The sequence below is a fragment of the Gorilla gorilla genome, chromosome 18 (genome assembly GCF_029281585.2).
Source record: "Gorilla gorilla gorilla isolate KB3781 chromosome 18, NHGRI_mGorGor1-v2.1_pri, whole genome shotgun sequence".
Taxonomy (NCBI): domain Eukaryota; kingdom Metazoa; phylum Chordata; class Mammalia; order Primates; family Hominidae; genus Gorilla; species Gorilla gorilla.
In genome coordinates, this window is record NC_073242.2 from 15,522,454 (window position 1) to 15,535,936 (window position 13,483).

Here is a 13,483-nt window from a genome sequence, read left to right on the forward strand (position 1 = left end):
CTCAGCCTGTGCCTGACATGTCTCTGTGCTTTGTAGGCGGGGGCACGAACAGCATCACCGTGAGGAATGCCACATTCACCTGGGCCAGGAGCGACCCACCCACACTGAATGGGTAAGCCGGGACGTGGACACACGTGATGGCGTGGAGAGAGCCACAGGGCTTTTGTCAAACGTGGATTCGAACTCCCACCGTGTTCCCTCTCTGTGACCTTGAACAACTCACTTTGCCTTTCTAAGACTTAGCTTACCCATCTGGACAGTGGGTGCAGATACACCTGCTTAGGCTGTCGTGAGAAGCAGACACAGATGCCTAGCACAGAGGGTTCCCTGTGATTGTAAGTTACAGCAGCCTTGGACAGCTAGACTTAGACAATACAGGAGATTCTTGGCTCGCATAACTGAGAGGAGGTTCTACTTTCAGGTGCGGTGTGATCCAGGGACTCTGCCATCGGAACTTTCTTCATATTTTCTTTGTTTCACTTTCTCCTGGTCTGCTTTATCCTCATGCATCCTCTCCACTTGTGATGGTAAATGGTCCCAACAGCTCCCACTGTGTATCCCACTGTTAGGAGAACTGCCTGCTTCTTATTGACACAGATTGGGTCCTGTGCCCTCTGTGAGGCAATCGCTATGCCTTCAGACACTGAGTGTGCTGATTGGCCAGTCTCAGTCAGAGGCTGTGATGCTGCTGAACTCCAGTGCCCCTCAGCTGCCCAGCTCACCCTTTCTTGCCAGCTTTCTATCTGGCACCCCACACCCTACAGTCCTTACCTTTCCAAAGCACATGAAGTCTAGGAAATTGACCTTATCCCCAGGCAACTTGTCAAGCACCTCTCATTTTTTTCTGACCAGAGGCCTTGATCAACAGCTTTTTAGGCCCCCTTAAGGAATCCGCAAAACACAAGGGTGATGGGACCCTTTTAGAGGTTTAGCTCATGCCTGGGTAGCCAAATCACTGCTGTATTTTATCATGAAGGAGAGAAACTCTCCAGAGAAAAGAATCTGTAGGAAGCCTGCATTGAAAATTCATGGGGGTAATGCATGCTTAGGAAGTTCTTCCTTATGTCTAACTTAAATCCTGCCTGCTTCAATTGTAGCTGTTCTGTCTTGTTGAGCTGCACAACTAATCTGTATCTGTGTCCCTTTCCTGACCCAATGGTTTTCCTGTTCAGTTACCTTCCCCCCATGAGCCCCCAGAACCTTTCTCTAACCCTTTTCTCTCATCAGCCTGTAAGAATATTTCAGTATCACGTGGACAGTGGCAGGTACTGTCTCACTGGGCTTCCTGCCCACGCAGGCCCCATAATCCTTTCCCCTCCCAGCACAGGAACAAAAAGCCTGATGAGTGTCACCACGCAGCAGTGTCATAAGAATGAAACAATCAGTGACAGCAACGACTATCAGCATTTCCACTAATACTCTGAAATCAGAAAGGTGGCAGTTAAAAAGCACAGAATCCCAGCACTTTGGGAGGCCAAGGTGGGCACATCACCTGAAGTCCGAAGTCTGAGACCAGCCTGGCCAACATGGTGAAACCCTGTCACTACTAAAAATAAAAAAATTAGCTGGGCATGGTGGTGCATGCCTGTAATCCCAGCACTGTGGGAGGCTGAGGCGGGCAGATCACTGGAGGTCAGCAGTTCGAGACCAGCCTGGCCAACGTGGGGAAACCCCATCTGTACTAAAAACACAAAAGTTAGCTGGATGTGGTGGTGCTCGCCTGTAATCCCAGCTACTTGGGAGGCTGAGGCACAAGAATCATTTGAACCTGGGAGGCACAGTTTTCAGTGAGCCAAGATTGAGCCACTGTACTCCAGCCTGGGCCACAGAGTGAGACTCTTGTCTCAAAAAAAATAAATAAATACTTAAGTAACTAAATACAGGTAAATAAAAAATAAAAGCACATTCCATATAAGTGAGTCCAGCAAAGGTTTGGATGTGCCCTCCCTTCCCTGGGAGGATGGAAACCCTGCTCTGGAGGTGCCGTCAGCAGTGGGAGTGGCCTGGGGTTGACCTGCCCCATTGACAGCCGGTCTTGCTGGGAGAATGCTGAGTTATTTTATTTTGCTTTCTGCTGTTCGTTAAAGGATTTCAATAGAGACATCTTCCTGAAATTCAACTCAGATTTATTCATACGCGTTTCCCTTTTCAACCCTTTGGTGGCTCCCGGCTGGCAGAGTTCAGGTGTCGTAGCACAGCGTCCTTCCAGGGCATATTTCAAGGTGCTCCCAGGTCTGGCCACTACCTACCTCAGTGCCATCGCATCCCTGGTTACACCCTGTGCCTTCACCCCTTTACACCTTTCTCCGGCTCTCCCCATGTTTCTGTGTGTGGGACACGCCTGCTTTTCTGTCAGAGTTTTTTGGTTTATTTATTTTCTGAGACAGAGTCTCACGCTCTTGCCCAGACCGGAGTTCAGTGGCACGATCTCAGCTCACTGTAACCTCCGCGTCTTGGGTTCAAGTGATTCTTGTGCCTCAGCCTCCTGAGTAGCTGGGACCACAGGCCCTGCCACCGCGCCTGGCTAATTTTTATATTTTCAGTAGAAACGGGGTTTCACCATGTTGGCCAGGCTGGTCTCGAGCTCCTGACCTCGTGATCCGCCTGTGTTGGCCTCCCAGAGTGCTGGGATTACCAGCACTGGCATGAGCTACCGTGCCCGGCCCCAGTTTGTCTTGAGGTGTCCTCTCCTTTCAGACCTTGCATCATGCCCCCAGTGAAGTTCCTGCCTCTCCGAGGGGCAAAAACTGTTCCAGAAGCCCACTGTGACAGGATCTCTCAGGTTACTCCGTGCCTCTCTTCTCTAAGGGACACCTGTCACCTACCTCCCACCTGGAGGCTCCGTGAGACAGGTCACTGAACTGAACTCAGCAGTAGAAGTGGAAGGAATGTTGAGGCCTTCAGTGTTTAGTACAGTCTTGCCTTTTGTCTGTCTTTCTCTCTATCTACTTGGGGTAAATTGAGGCTCGGTGGCCATGGGCATTAGCCCGGCAGGCCTCATTCAGCGTGGCTGAGCCAGGTGTGTTGTGTCGTTTCAGCATCACCTTCTCCATCCCCGAAGGTGCTTTGGTGGCCGTGGTGGGCCAGGTGGGCTGCGGAAAGTCGTCCCTGCTCTCAGCCCTCTTGGCTGAGATGGACAAAGTGGAGGGGCACGTGGCTATCAAGGTAGGATGAGGACCAGCGGGGAGGGGCAGTGGGGAAGCTGGTGGTCTGAGGAAAAGCTCAGAAATGCTGGTGTTTCTTTTGACTGTCCCTGTGCCAGAAGCGAAAGCAGCAACGTCTCTTTTCCTCTTCCTCCTGTATCTTTCCACTGTCTCTTTCTCTCTCGTTCTTTCTGTTCTGTTCCGTGCTGTCCTAGAAGGCAGGATTTTGGTATCATTTATTTCCATCTGTCTCCCAGCACTTAAAATAGTGCCCAGTATATAGTAGGCACTTAATAAATATTTATTTTGTTACCTCCTTATTAAGCTGTTATTTTATTATTATTATTATCATTATTATTATTATTATTTTTGTTTGAGACAGGGTCAGGCTCTGTCCCGCAGGCTGGAGTGAAGTGGCGTGATCTCGGCTCACTGCAGCCTCTGCCTCCTGGGTCCAAGCGATTCTCCCTCAGCCTCCCGAATAGCTAGGATTACAGGCATGCGCCACCATGCCCAGCTAATTTTTATATTTTTTTAGTAGAGACGGTGTTTTACCATGTTGGCCAGGCTGGTCTCAAACTCCTGACCTCAAGTGATCTGCACACCTCTGTCTCCCAAAGTGCTGGGATTACAGGTGTGAGTCACCGCATTTGGCCACTTAATAAATACTTAGTAGACACATGAAGACTCCCTGGTACGCAGCCTGTGTCTCCTTCCCTTGCGTCTCTGCCTGTCACTGAGTGTCTCTTGGTCTGTTTGGGTCTTTTTGGATTGTTCTTTATCTTTATGGATCTCTGAGTATCTATTCTTATAAATGTAACAAAACAAAAATGTTTATGCGGTTGGAATATTTTCTTAGAACATTTTTTAAAGGGAACAGTTTAAATTTTTAGTGTCGAATTCTTAATATGGAGCTAAAAGAAGACTGCAGTTTTACTGCTTTTAAATACACAGTGTACTTTGAAGTAAGTTGAAATTCCCCAGGAGTGAGCTTAAGAGGCTCCTTTACAAATAATCCCCACTGGAAATCAACAGCCTTTGTTTGCATTTAGTTCACTCCCCATGAAGGCCTTTTCCTAGTGTAACAATACGTCCCTGGAAGTTTTGCTACCAGCATTTCCAGGAGTGTGGTCTGCAGGCAGCTCATCTTGCAGGACATTTGGGCGATAAAGAACCCCAGGCTCAAACAAGCGTGGGAAATAATGCATACTCCAGCCCCCTCCCTCTTGGAGACTTACAGTAAACATTAGCAAATTAAAGGCTCTGACAAGTCCTGCAAGGAGAAAAAATCTATTAACTGTTTAACCTTTTGTGTCCCAGGTGTACTTGTCCGCACCTCTTTAGTGTCTGTGCAACTGCACATTTGTCTCTTGGAATCTGCCTTTGGGAATGTCAAGTTTATGACGTTGTTTGTTGTTGTGGGTTTTTTTGAGACAGAGTTTTTTTTGTTGCCCAGGCTGGAGTGCAGTCGTGTGATCTTGACTCACTGCAACCTCTGCCTCCTGGGTTCAACCGATTCTCCTGTCTTAGCCTCTTGAATAGCTGGGATTATAGGCACCCACCATTACTGCATCCAGCTAATTTTTGTATTTTCAGTAAAGACGGGATTTTACCGTGTTGACCTGGGTAGTCTAGAACTCCTAACCTCAGGTGATCTCCCCATCTCGGCTTCCCAAAGTGCTGGGATTACAGGCGTGAGCCACCGCTCCTGGTCTAGTTTATGACATTGATTTTATTTCAGAGCAAAACCCTTTCTTTGATTATACAATGCCTTTAGAAAGTATACATTGTGATTGGGTCCAAATTAATGACCTTTAACTGTTGTTTTAAGAAATGTTTTATCATTACTGTCAAGTTCTTGACATAAGATGAATGAACCATGAGAGCTAGATTAATGGAAGAAAATTCCAAATCCGGATGGGATCCACATTGCTTTCTGTTTCCTTAACCCCAGCTTTCTGCTATCCTGGCACTATTAGCATTTCAGGCCAGATGATTATTTATTATTGGTTGTTTTGCCTAGGTAAGGGGAGTGCTAGAAATGTATATAAAATATTTATCTTTTCCCAAATGTTTTAGTCGGTGTGGTTTGTGTATATTATGTCTGAATTTTCTGTGGGTTCTATGGTAAGGCACCACTGTTGACATTTTGGCTTTTTAAAAGTTAGGATATTCAAGTCAGCAGGTTAATTATTTGAGAATTTAGAGTAAGAATGAGGGTACCTGGGACTTGCTGTCAGCTTTGCCCTCTCTAGAATTCCCTTATTCAAGAATCTTCTGGCTGGGCGCGGTGGCTCACATCTGTAATCCCAGCACTTGGGAGGCTGAGGCAGGTTGATCACCTGAGGTCAGGAGTTTGAGACCAGCCTGACCAGCATAGCGAAACCCCGTCTCTACTAAAAATACAAAAATCAGTGGGCCTGGTGGTGTGCGCCTTTAGTCCCAGCTACTCAGGAGGCTGAGGAAGGAGAATCCCTTGAGCCCGGAGGCAGAGATTGCAGTGAGCTGAGATCTTGCCACGGTATTCCAGCCTGAGCGACAGCAAGGCTTTGTGTCAAAAAAAAAATCTTCAGGGGTTCCCCTTGCCCTTCTGATAAAGCCCATGCTCCCCACCACGTATAGGCCCCCTTGCTGTCCCTGGTGTGTTTTCTGCCAGTTGTTCCCTCACAGGGTTGATCGATGTTCCTGTCACACTGGCCTTTCCGTTCCTTGAATGTGCCAAGTACTTTTCACTTCCAGGCCTTCGCATGTGCTGTTCCCTCGGACTTGAATGCTCTTCCCTCTTCTCCTCATGAAAGTGACTCATTCTTCACTTTTTGGTTCTTGTCTAAACATATGTTTGAGCTGAGCATGATGGCTCATGCCTATAATCCCAGCACTTCAGGAGGCCAAGGCAAGAGGATTGCTTGAGGCCAGGAGTTTGAGACCAGGCTTAGCAACATGGCAAGATTTTGTTTCTACAAACATAGTAAATATATAGAGAATTAACTACCTCAGCATTTTCATTAGCAAAATACACAAAACAAATATCCTTACTCTAGCCTTTATTCTCATGCTGTTTGTGATACCTGACATATGGAAATAAAAATAAGCCTTTGAAATGGATGCTTTGATATAGGAGTCTTTGCTTCAATTTTTAGCAAGGATATTTCCTCAAAGATCCTTCCCGGATGTCCCAAACTAGGTCAGTCTTTTAATTTTTTTGAGACAGGATCTTGCTCTGTGGTCCAGGCTGGAGTGCAGTGGCACGGTGCAATCTCAGCTCGTGGTACCTCCATTTCCTGGGCTCAGGTGATCCTCCCACCTCAGCCTCCCAAGTAGCTGGGACTACAGATGCACAGTCCCATGCCTGGCTAATTTTTCTATTTTTTTTAGAGATGGGATTTCTCTATGTTGCCCAGGGTGGCTTTGAACTCCTGACCTCAAGCAGTCTGCCTGCCTCGGCCTCCCAAAGTGCTGGGATTACAGGTATGAGCCACCGCGCCTAGTCAAGTTAGACTCTTAGAAAATGTCATATATCTTTTTATCTTCGCATCCACCATAACTGTAATCAAGTAGTTTTCCGTCACGTTAGGGACTTCCACTCTTTGGAAGCAGGGGTTTTGATCACCACTGTAGGCATTGAGTTAATAGCTAGCTACTAAGTAAATAACTGTAATCTTATCAACGAGGATATCAACTCTTTGACTCCTGATATTGGAGTCAGTGATTCACCTGCTGTGGGTTCTGATCCCAGCCCTGGCATCTGTTGTCCTTTGTGAGTCAGTTTCCCTCTTGCCAAAGCAATAGTTGTGATGAAAATGACTTGTGAAGTGAGGCCCTCCTAGCAGGCGGGTGGGCCAGCTGTTGTCTCGTTGATCAGATCTGTCTGTGTGTCTGTCTCACCTCGTTCTCCATTTGCAACTTAGGGCTCCGTGGCCTATGTGCCACAGCAGGCCTGGATTCAGAATGATTCTCTCCGAGAAAACATCCTTTTTGGATGTCAGCTGGAGGAACCATATTACAGGTCCGTGATACAGGCCTGTGCCCTCCTCCCAGACCTGGAAATCCTGCCCAGCGGGGATCGGACAGAGATTGGCGAGAAGGTCAGTATAGGTTGGATGTTGGCCCCTGAATCAGTCAGCTGTTGCTGTGTAACAAATGCTCTCACAGTCTCAGTGGTCTGTGAGTCTGCTGCTATCAGCTGACCCGGCAGGGCTCAGCTGGGCGGCTCTGCTGCACTCTGCAGGCCAGCTGAACTTGGGTCCAGGCTGTGGGTGTGGCTCAGGTCTCCCTTACAGAGCTTTTGCTGGGGACCGGGGTGAGGGGTCCACAGCTTTCCAAAGGGGGGCTCTTCTCATGGTGGCAGCAGAGGCCCAAGATAGGCCCCCCAAAAAGCATGCAATGTCCCTTAAAGTACACTGTTCCTTCTACTCACAAAGCAAGTCACTTGGCCAAGCTCAAAGGCAAGGGACCAAGAAGGAAGTGTATGCTACCTTTGTGGTCACATGACTGCAGAGTCACATGACAGAGGGCATGCTGTTGGGAGGAGGGGAGTCGATGATTCAGATGTTCACGGTCCCTGTCAAGATAGCCATAATACTGAAAATAGCACAATAGCTAACACTTACTGAGCATTTTCTCTTTCTTTTCTTTCTTTCTTTTTATTTATTTATTTATTTTTGAGATGGAGTCTCGCTCTCTTGCCCAGGCTGGAGTGCAGTGGCACGATCTCAGCTCACTGCAACCTCTGCCTCCCGGGTTCAGGTGATTCTCCTGCCTCAGCTTCCTGAGGGGCTGGAATTACAGGTGCATATCACCACACTTGGCTAATTTTTGTATTTTTAGTCGAGGCAGGGTTTCACCATGTTGGCCAGGTTGGTGTCTAACTCCTGACCTCAAGTGATCGGCTGGCCTCAGCCTCTCAAAGTTCTTTTTTTTTTTTTTTTTGAAATGGAGTCTCTCTCTGTCGCCCAGGCTAGAGTGTAGTGGCACACTCTTGGCTCATTGCAGCCTCTGCCTCCTGAGTTCAAGTGATTCTCCTCCCTCAGCCTCTTGAATAGCTGGGACTACAGGCCCCTGCCACCACGCATGGCTAATTTCTGTATTTTTAGTAGAGATGGGATTTCGCTGTGTTGGCCATGCTGATCTTGAACTCCTGGCCTCAGGTGATCTGCCCGCCTCTGCCTCTCACAATGCTGGGATTACAGATGTTAACCACCTCGCCTGGCCCATAACTTGAGTATTTTCTGTATGTCGGGAACTATGCTAAACATTTTACATGTAATTCTTCCTCACAGCCAGCCCATGGGTGGAATTTGTTGTTATACCTAGGTAATCATTGAGGAAAAGGAGGCACAGAGAGGCCAAGTGACTTACCTGAGGCCACACAGCCACAGAGCTGCAGAGAGCATGGTTCCTGTGTCCATGTTGTTACCTGCTCATTTTGTCATCTCTAAAAGGGCCATTCTCTGCCTCTCACCACTGCAGACCCTCCCTCCTGCTGTGCTCCATCCCCCCAGGTTTTCCTGCTGCTTCACAGCAACCCTCAGCCCCTGCCCACCTCCACACCTTGGTCTAAGCCTTCCAGGCCTGGGGTGCCTCCCCTGCTGCTTGCCTGGCCACTTTGCTCTGGCACCCCGTGGTGGTCGTCTGGTGTGTCCCCTCTTGGAAGATCAAGAGTGCAAAGCACTGGCCCATTTCTGTTTTTAGTTACAAGTCAGGGGCTCTGTCGGCTTTCTTACGTGGTGAATGATGTTTAAAAATTGAGATAAGTCTGCAGCTCCTTGGAAATAAAAAATGAGTTATTGGCCGGGCGCGGTAGCTCACGCCTATAATCCCAGCACTTTGGGAGACCAAGGTGGGAGGATTGCCTGAGGTCAAGGAGTTCGAGACCAGCCTGGGCAACATGGTGAAAACCCATCGCTACTAAAAATACAAAAAGTTGCCAGGCATGGTGCCGTGCACCTGTGGTCCCAGCCACTTAGGGGGCTGAGGTGAGAGGAGAACCTGGGAAGTGGAGATTACAGTGAGCCGAGGTTGTGCCACTGCACTCCAGCCTGGGCGACAGAGTGAGATTCTGTCTCCAAAAACAAAAAGAAGGCACGCGGCTGCCAGGACCCCACCTCAGTGCATAGGAGTCAGGGCAGGCATCTCAGGAGGGGCTGGGCAGTAACCTGTGATTTCCAGCCAAATAGGGAAACGACGTTGGCTTATCTGTCATGTTGGGAGCTGGCGCTGCTGCTGGTCCATGCATTGTCCTTCCTCCTGGTGACTGGGATGTGGGCTGGATTTCAGCGTCCCCAGGCCGGAGCCTTGCTTCACCTATATGTGGCTTTGCCGGACAGTGACAGATCCAGAGTAAGATGGCAAACACGGCAGCTGTCACCAACAGCAGCAGTAACAATAACATGACCACGTCCACCAGCGCCTTCCATGAGACTAAGGGATCAGGGCCTTCCCACTGGTCAACATGATTTGGTGCCGTCAGCCACCCTTTGCTGAGCACTCGCTGTGCGCCAGGTCCCCTGCTCAGCACCTCACGGGAGACTCAGGTTTTCTCTTTTGCCCAGTTGACAGGTGGGGCTAAACCCTGTGCCTGTGATCCCATCCTTGGTGGTGGTGGAGCTGGGGCCTGGCTCCAGGTTTGTGCAGGCGTGACCTCATGCCTTCAGCATCAAACTTAAAGAAGAGGAGGTGGGTGCAGCTCTGCAGGGCCTTCACCCGGGACCTGCTGTGTCCTGAGCAGGCTCTATGCCTTTCTTTCTTTCTTGTTTAAAGAGACAGGGTCTCATTCTGTCGCCCAGGCTGGAGTGCAGTGGCCCAGCCATAGCTCGTTGCAGCCTCAAACTCCTGGGCTCAAGCCATCTTCCCACTCAGCCTCCTGAATAGCTGGAACTACAGGCGCACATCAGCAGGCTTGGCTAATTTTTTCTTTTCTTTCTTTTTTTTTTTTTTTTTTTGTAGAGACAAGGTCTCCCTATATTGCTCAGGCTGGTCTCAAACCCCTGGCCTCAAGCAGTCCTTCCACCTTGGCCTCCCAAAGTTCTGGGATCACACCACACTCGGCCTGCTTCTACGTATCGTGAGTCTCAAGATTTCCCAGGAAACCCACTCCTGTGTATGTCTCTCCCCAGGGCGTGAACCTGTCTGGGGGCCAGAAGCAGCGCGTGAGCCTGGCCCGGGCCGTGTACTCCAACGCTGACATTTACCTCTTCGATGATCCCCTCTCAGCAGTGGATGCCCATGTGGGAAAACACATCTTTGAAAATGTGATTGGCCCCAAGGGGATGCTGAAGAACAAGGTGCCTGCTGGCAGGGCGGGGCTTGGTGTTGGGCCGTCTCGCCCTTTGGTTAAGTCAGAACGTGTCCCCTTTAGGAGTCCTTTACTTTCTCTGGCTTTCTTTGTTTTTAATTGGACTTTAAAGAACACATTTCTCATGCTTGTCTTGGAAGCCTTCCTAAGACAGCCGTCTTGTACTTGTCTTTATAGGGGCAAGTCCTCCATGCAGAGTTAAATTCATTGCCTCTGCATGGCCAAGGGAGGCCTCTCTTCCTGATTAAGTCACAGGGCTGGCTTCTTAGCGGGGAATCCCACCCCAAGACATTGCCTGTGACCTAGCAGGCTGCGTTTTCTTACTTGCAGAGGTGTCTGTGGGTAGAGGGGTCAGAAAATTGCCACAACACCTTAACATGATAGGAAATAGTTCCTGTGTTCTTTTTATAGGGCAGTTGTAATGGGTACACACTGGCTCTTTTTTTTCTCCCCCTGATTTTATTTTTTTGAGGTGGAGTTTCGCTATTGTTGCCCAGGCTGGAGTGCAGTGGCATGATCTCAGTTCACTGCAACCTCCGCCTCCCGGGTTCAAGCACTTCTCCTGCTTTGGCCTCCCAAGTAGCTGGGATTTCAGGTGCGCAGCACCACGCCTGGCTAACTTTTTGTATTTTTAGTAGAGTCGAGGTTTCACCATGTTGGTCAGGCTGGTCTCGAACTCCTGACCTCAAGTGATCTGCCCACCTGGGTCTCTTGCAGTGCTGGGATTACAGGCGTGAGCCACCACAACCAGCTGTTTCCCCTGATTTTAAAACTAACACATCCCCATCGGGGGCATATAGATTAAGAAAAACATGAAAAAGAAAAATGGAAGCAGTTACACACATTCCACTGGTTAGAGGTTTTGTATTTTTTTCAAGTCTTTTTGCTCTGTGTGTAAACTTTTTAAATAGGGTTATCTTGTTACACGTATATATACAGGAAACATCGTGCTACATGACCTCTTGTAATCGTTCCCATACATACCACTAACATTGTGTGTAAACATATTTTAAAATAGTACAAAACATTTTTGAAAATTACTAAGTAATACATGCCCATAGTAACAAAATTGAAAAGTACAAGAATATGGATATATTCTTATGTGTGTGTGTGTGTGTGTGCGCGCACATGTATGTAAAGTAAATAAAGCTGGGCACGGTGAGTAATCCCAACACTTTTGGAGGCCTAGACCAGTGGATCACCTGAGGTCAGGAGTTTGAGACCAGCCTGGCCAACATGGTGAAACCCCATCTCTACTAAAAATACAAAAATCAGCCGAGTGTGGTGGTGCATGGCTGTAATCCCAGCTACTCGGGAAGCTGAGGCTGGAGAATGTCTTGAACCCGGGACGTGGAGGTTGCAGTGAGCTGAGATTGCGCCACTGCACTCTAGCCTGGGTAACAGAGCGAGACTCCATCTCAGAAAATATATATCAATAAAATAAATAAAATAGTCCCTCTTCATCCTGCATCCCTAATCTTTAATTCTTCTCTTAGAGAGCAAGGGTTAGCAAATCTGGCCCACTGCCTGCTTTTTATATGGCTCTTGAGCTAAGAATGATGTGTGTGTTTTTAAATAGAAGAAATCTAAACAGGAAGAATATTTTATGACATTTGAAAATCGTATTACATTTAGATATCAGTGTCCATAAATAAAACTTTATTGGAACATGGCCAATGTATTTTTTTTTTCTTTTTTTTCTGGAGACAGGGTTTTCCTCTGTTGTCCAGGCTGGAGTGCAGTGCCACAGTCATGGCATGGTAGCCTCCAGCTCCTCGGCTGAATCAATCCTCCTGCCTTCTGAGTAGCTCCTGGGACCACAGGCATGCAGCACCATGCCTGGCTAATTTATTGTTATTTTTATTTTGTGGAGACAGGTCTCACTATGTTTCCCAGGCTGGTTTCAAACTCTTGGCCTCAAGGAATCCTCCCGTTTTGGCCTGCCAAAGTGCTGGGATTACAGGTGTGAGCCGCCGCACGTGTCCTGTTCTTTAAAGCATCATCTACAGTTACTTCACCTCGGCAGGGCTGAGTTGGTGCCATGGCAACTGTAAGATCCATAAAGCTGAAAAGATTGACCGTTAGCTGTTTAAGGAAACATATGCTGACTTCTATTAATAGTTTGATGAATGTCTTCCCAAACTTTCAGATTTGCAGATAAAATGTATGCATGTGCATATTTTGTAGTGGTTTTGGGGGTGGCTGACAGCGGGAGTTGTTTTAGAAAAAAATTAAGCCAGAGCTGGGCACGGTAGCGCATGCCTGTAGTCCCAGCACTTTTGTAAGCCAAGGGCGAATGGATCGCTTCAGTTCAGGAGTTCAAGATGAGCCTGGACAACATGATGAGACCCCTGTCTTGATAAAAAATACAAAAATTATGTGGGCATGGTGGCACGTATCTGTAGTCCCAGCTACTTGGGTGGCTGAGGCAGGAGAATCGCTTGAACCCAGGAAGCATAGGTTGCGGTGAGCTGAGGTCGCAGCACTGCACTCCAGCCTGGGCGACAGAGCGAGACCCTATCTCAAAAAAAAAAAAAAAAAAAGAAAAAAATTAAGCCATTGGGCTGGGCGCAGCGGCTCACACCTGTAATCCTAAAACTTTGGGAGGCCGAGATAGGCAGATTGCCTGAGGTCAGGAGTTTGAGACCAGCCTGGGCAACGTGGTGAAACGCCATCTCTACTAGAATACAACAAAAAAAAAAAATCAGCCAGGTGTGGTGGCGGGCGTATGTAATCCCAGCTACGCGGAGGGAGGCTGAGGCACGGGAATTGCTTGAACCCGGGAGGCAGAGGTTGCAGTGAGCCGAGACCGTGCCACTGCACTCCAGCCTGGACAACAAAGTGAAACTCTGTCTCAAAAAAAAAAAAAAAGCCATTGCATACAAACTGTTTCGCTGTGGCACCATCCTTTTATTCCTTTACACACTTGTATGGTTCCCTCCCTACCTCTTGTCATTCAGGTTTTTGTTAAAAAATAACCTTCCCCATTACCTTTGTTAAAATTGCAAAACCCGCACACTTGGTACACCCGTTCCCCTTTTTGCTG

General features: G+C 48.1%; 1 protein-coding gene across 10 annotated transcripts in view; it reads left to right on the forward strand.

Moving 5' to 3' along the window:
* Positions 1–13,483, forward strand: part of LOC115933071 (titin) — a 143,507-nt gene that overhangs the window by 94,364 nt on the left and 35,660 nt on the right. For 7 of the 10 annotated variants that reach the window (XM_063699494.1, XM_063699495.1, XM_063699496.1 and 4 more), the window contains 4 exons: positions 37–112; positions 3,039–3,165; positions 7,052–7,228; positions 10,259–10,426. In XM_063699494.1, coding sequence (XP_063555564.1) covers positions 37–112; positions 3,039–3,165; positions 7,052–7,228; positions 10,259–10,426 — 548 coding nt within the window. Of the gene's footprint in view, positions 1–36; positions 113–3,038; positions 3,166–7,051; positions 7,229–10,258; positions 10,427–13,483 lie in introns of those variants that run through there. The other 3 variants (XM_063699492.1, XM_063699493.1, XM_063699500.1) reach the window with 3 other exon arrangements.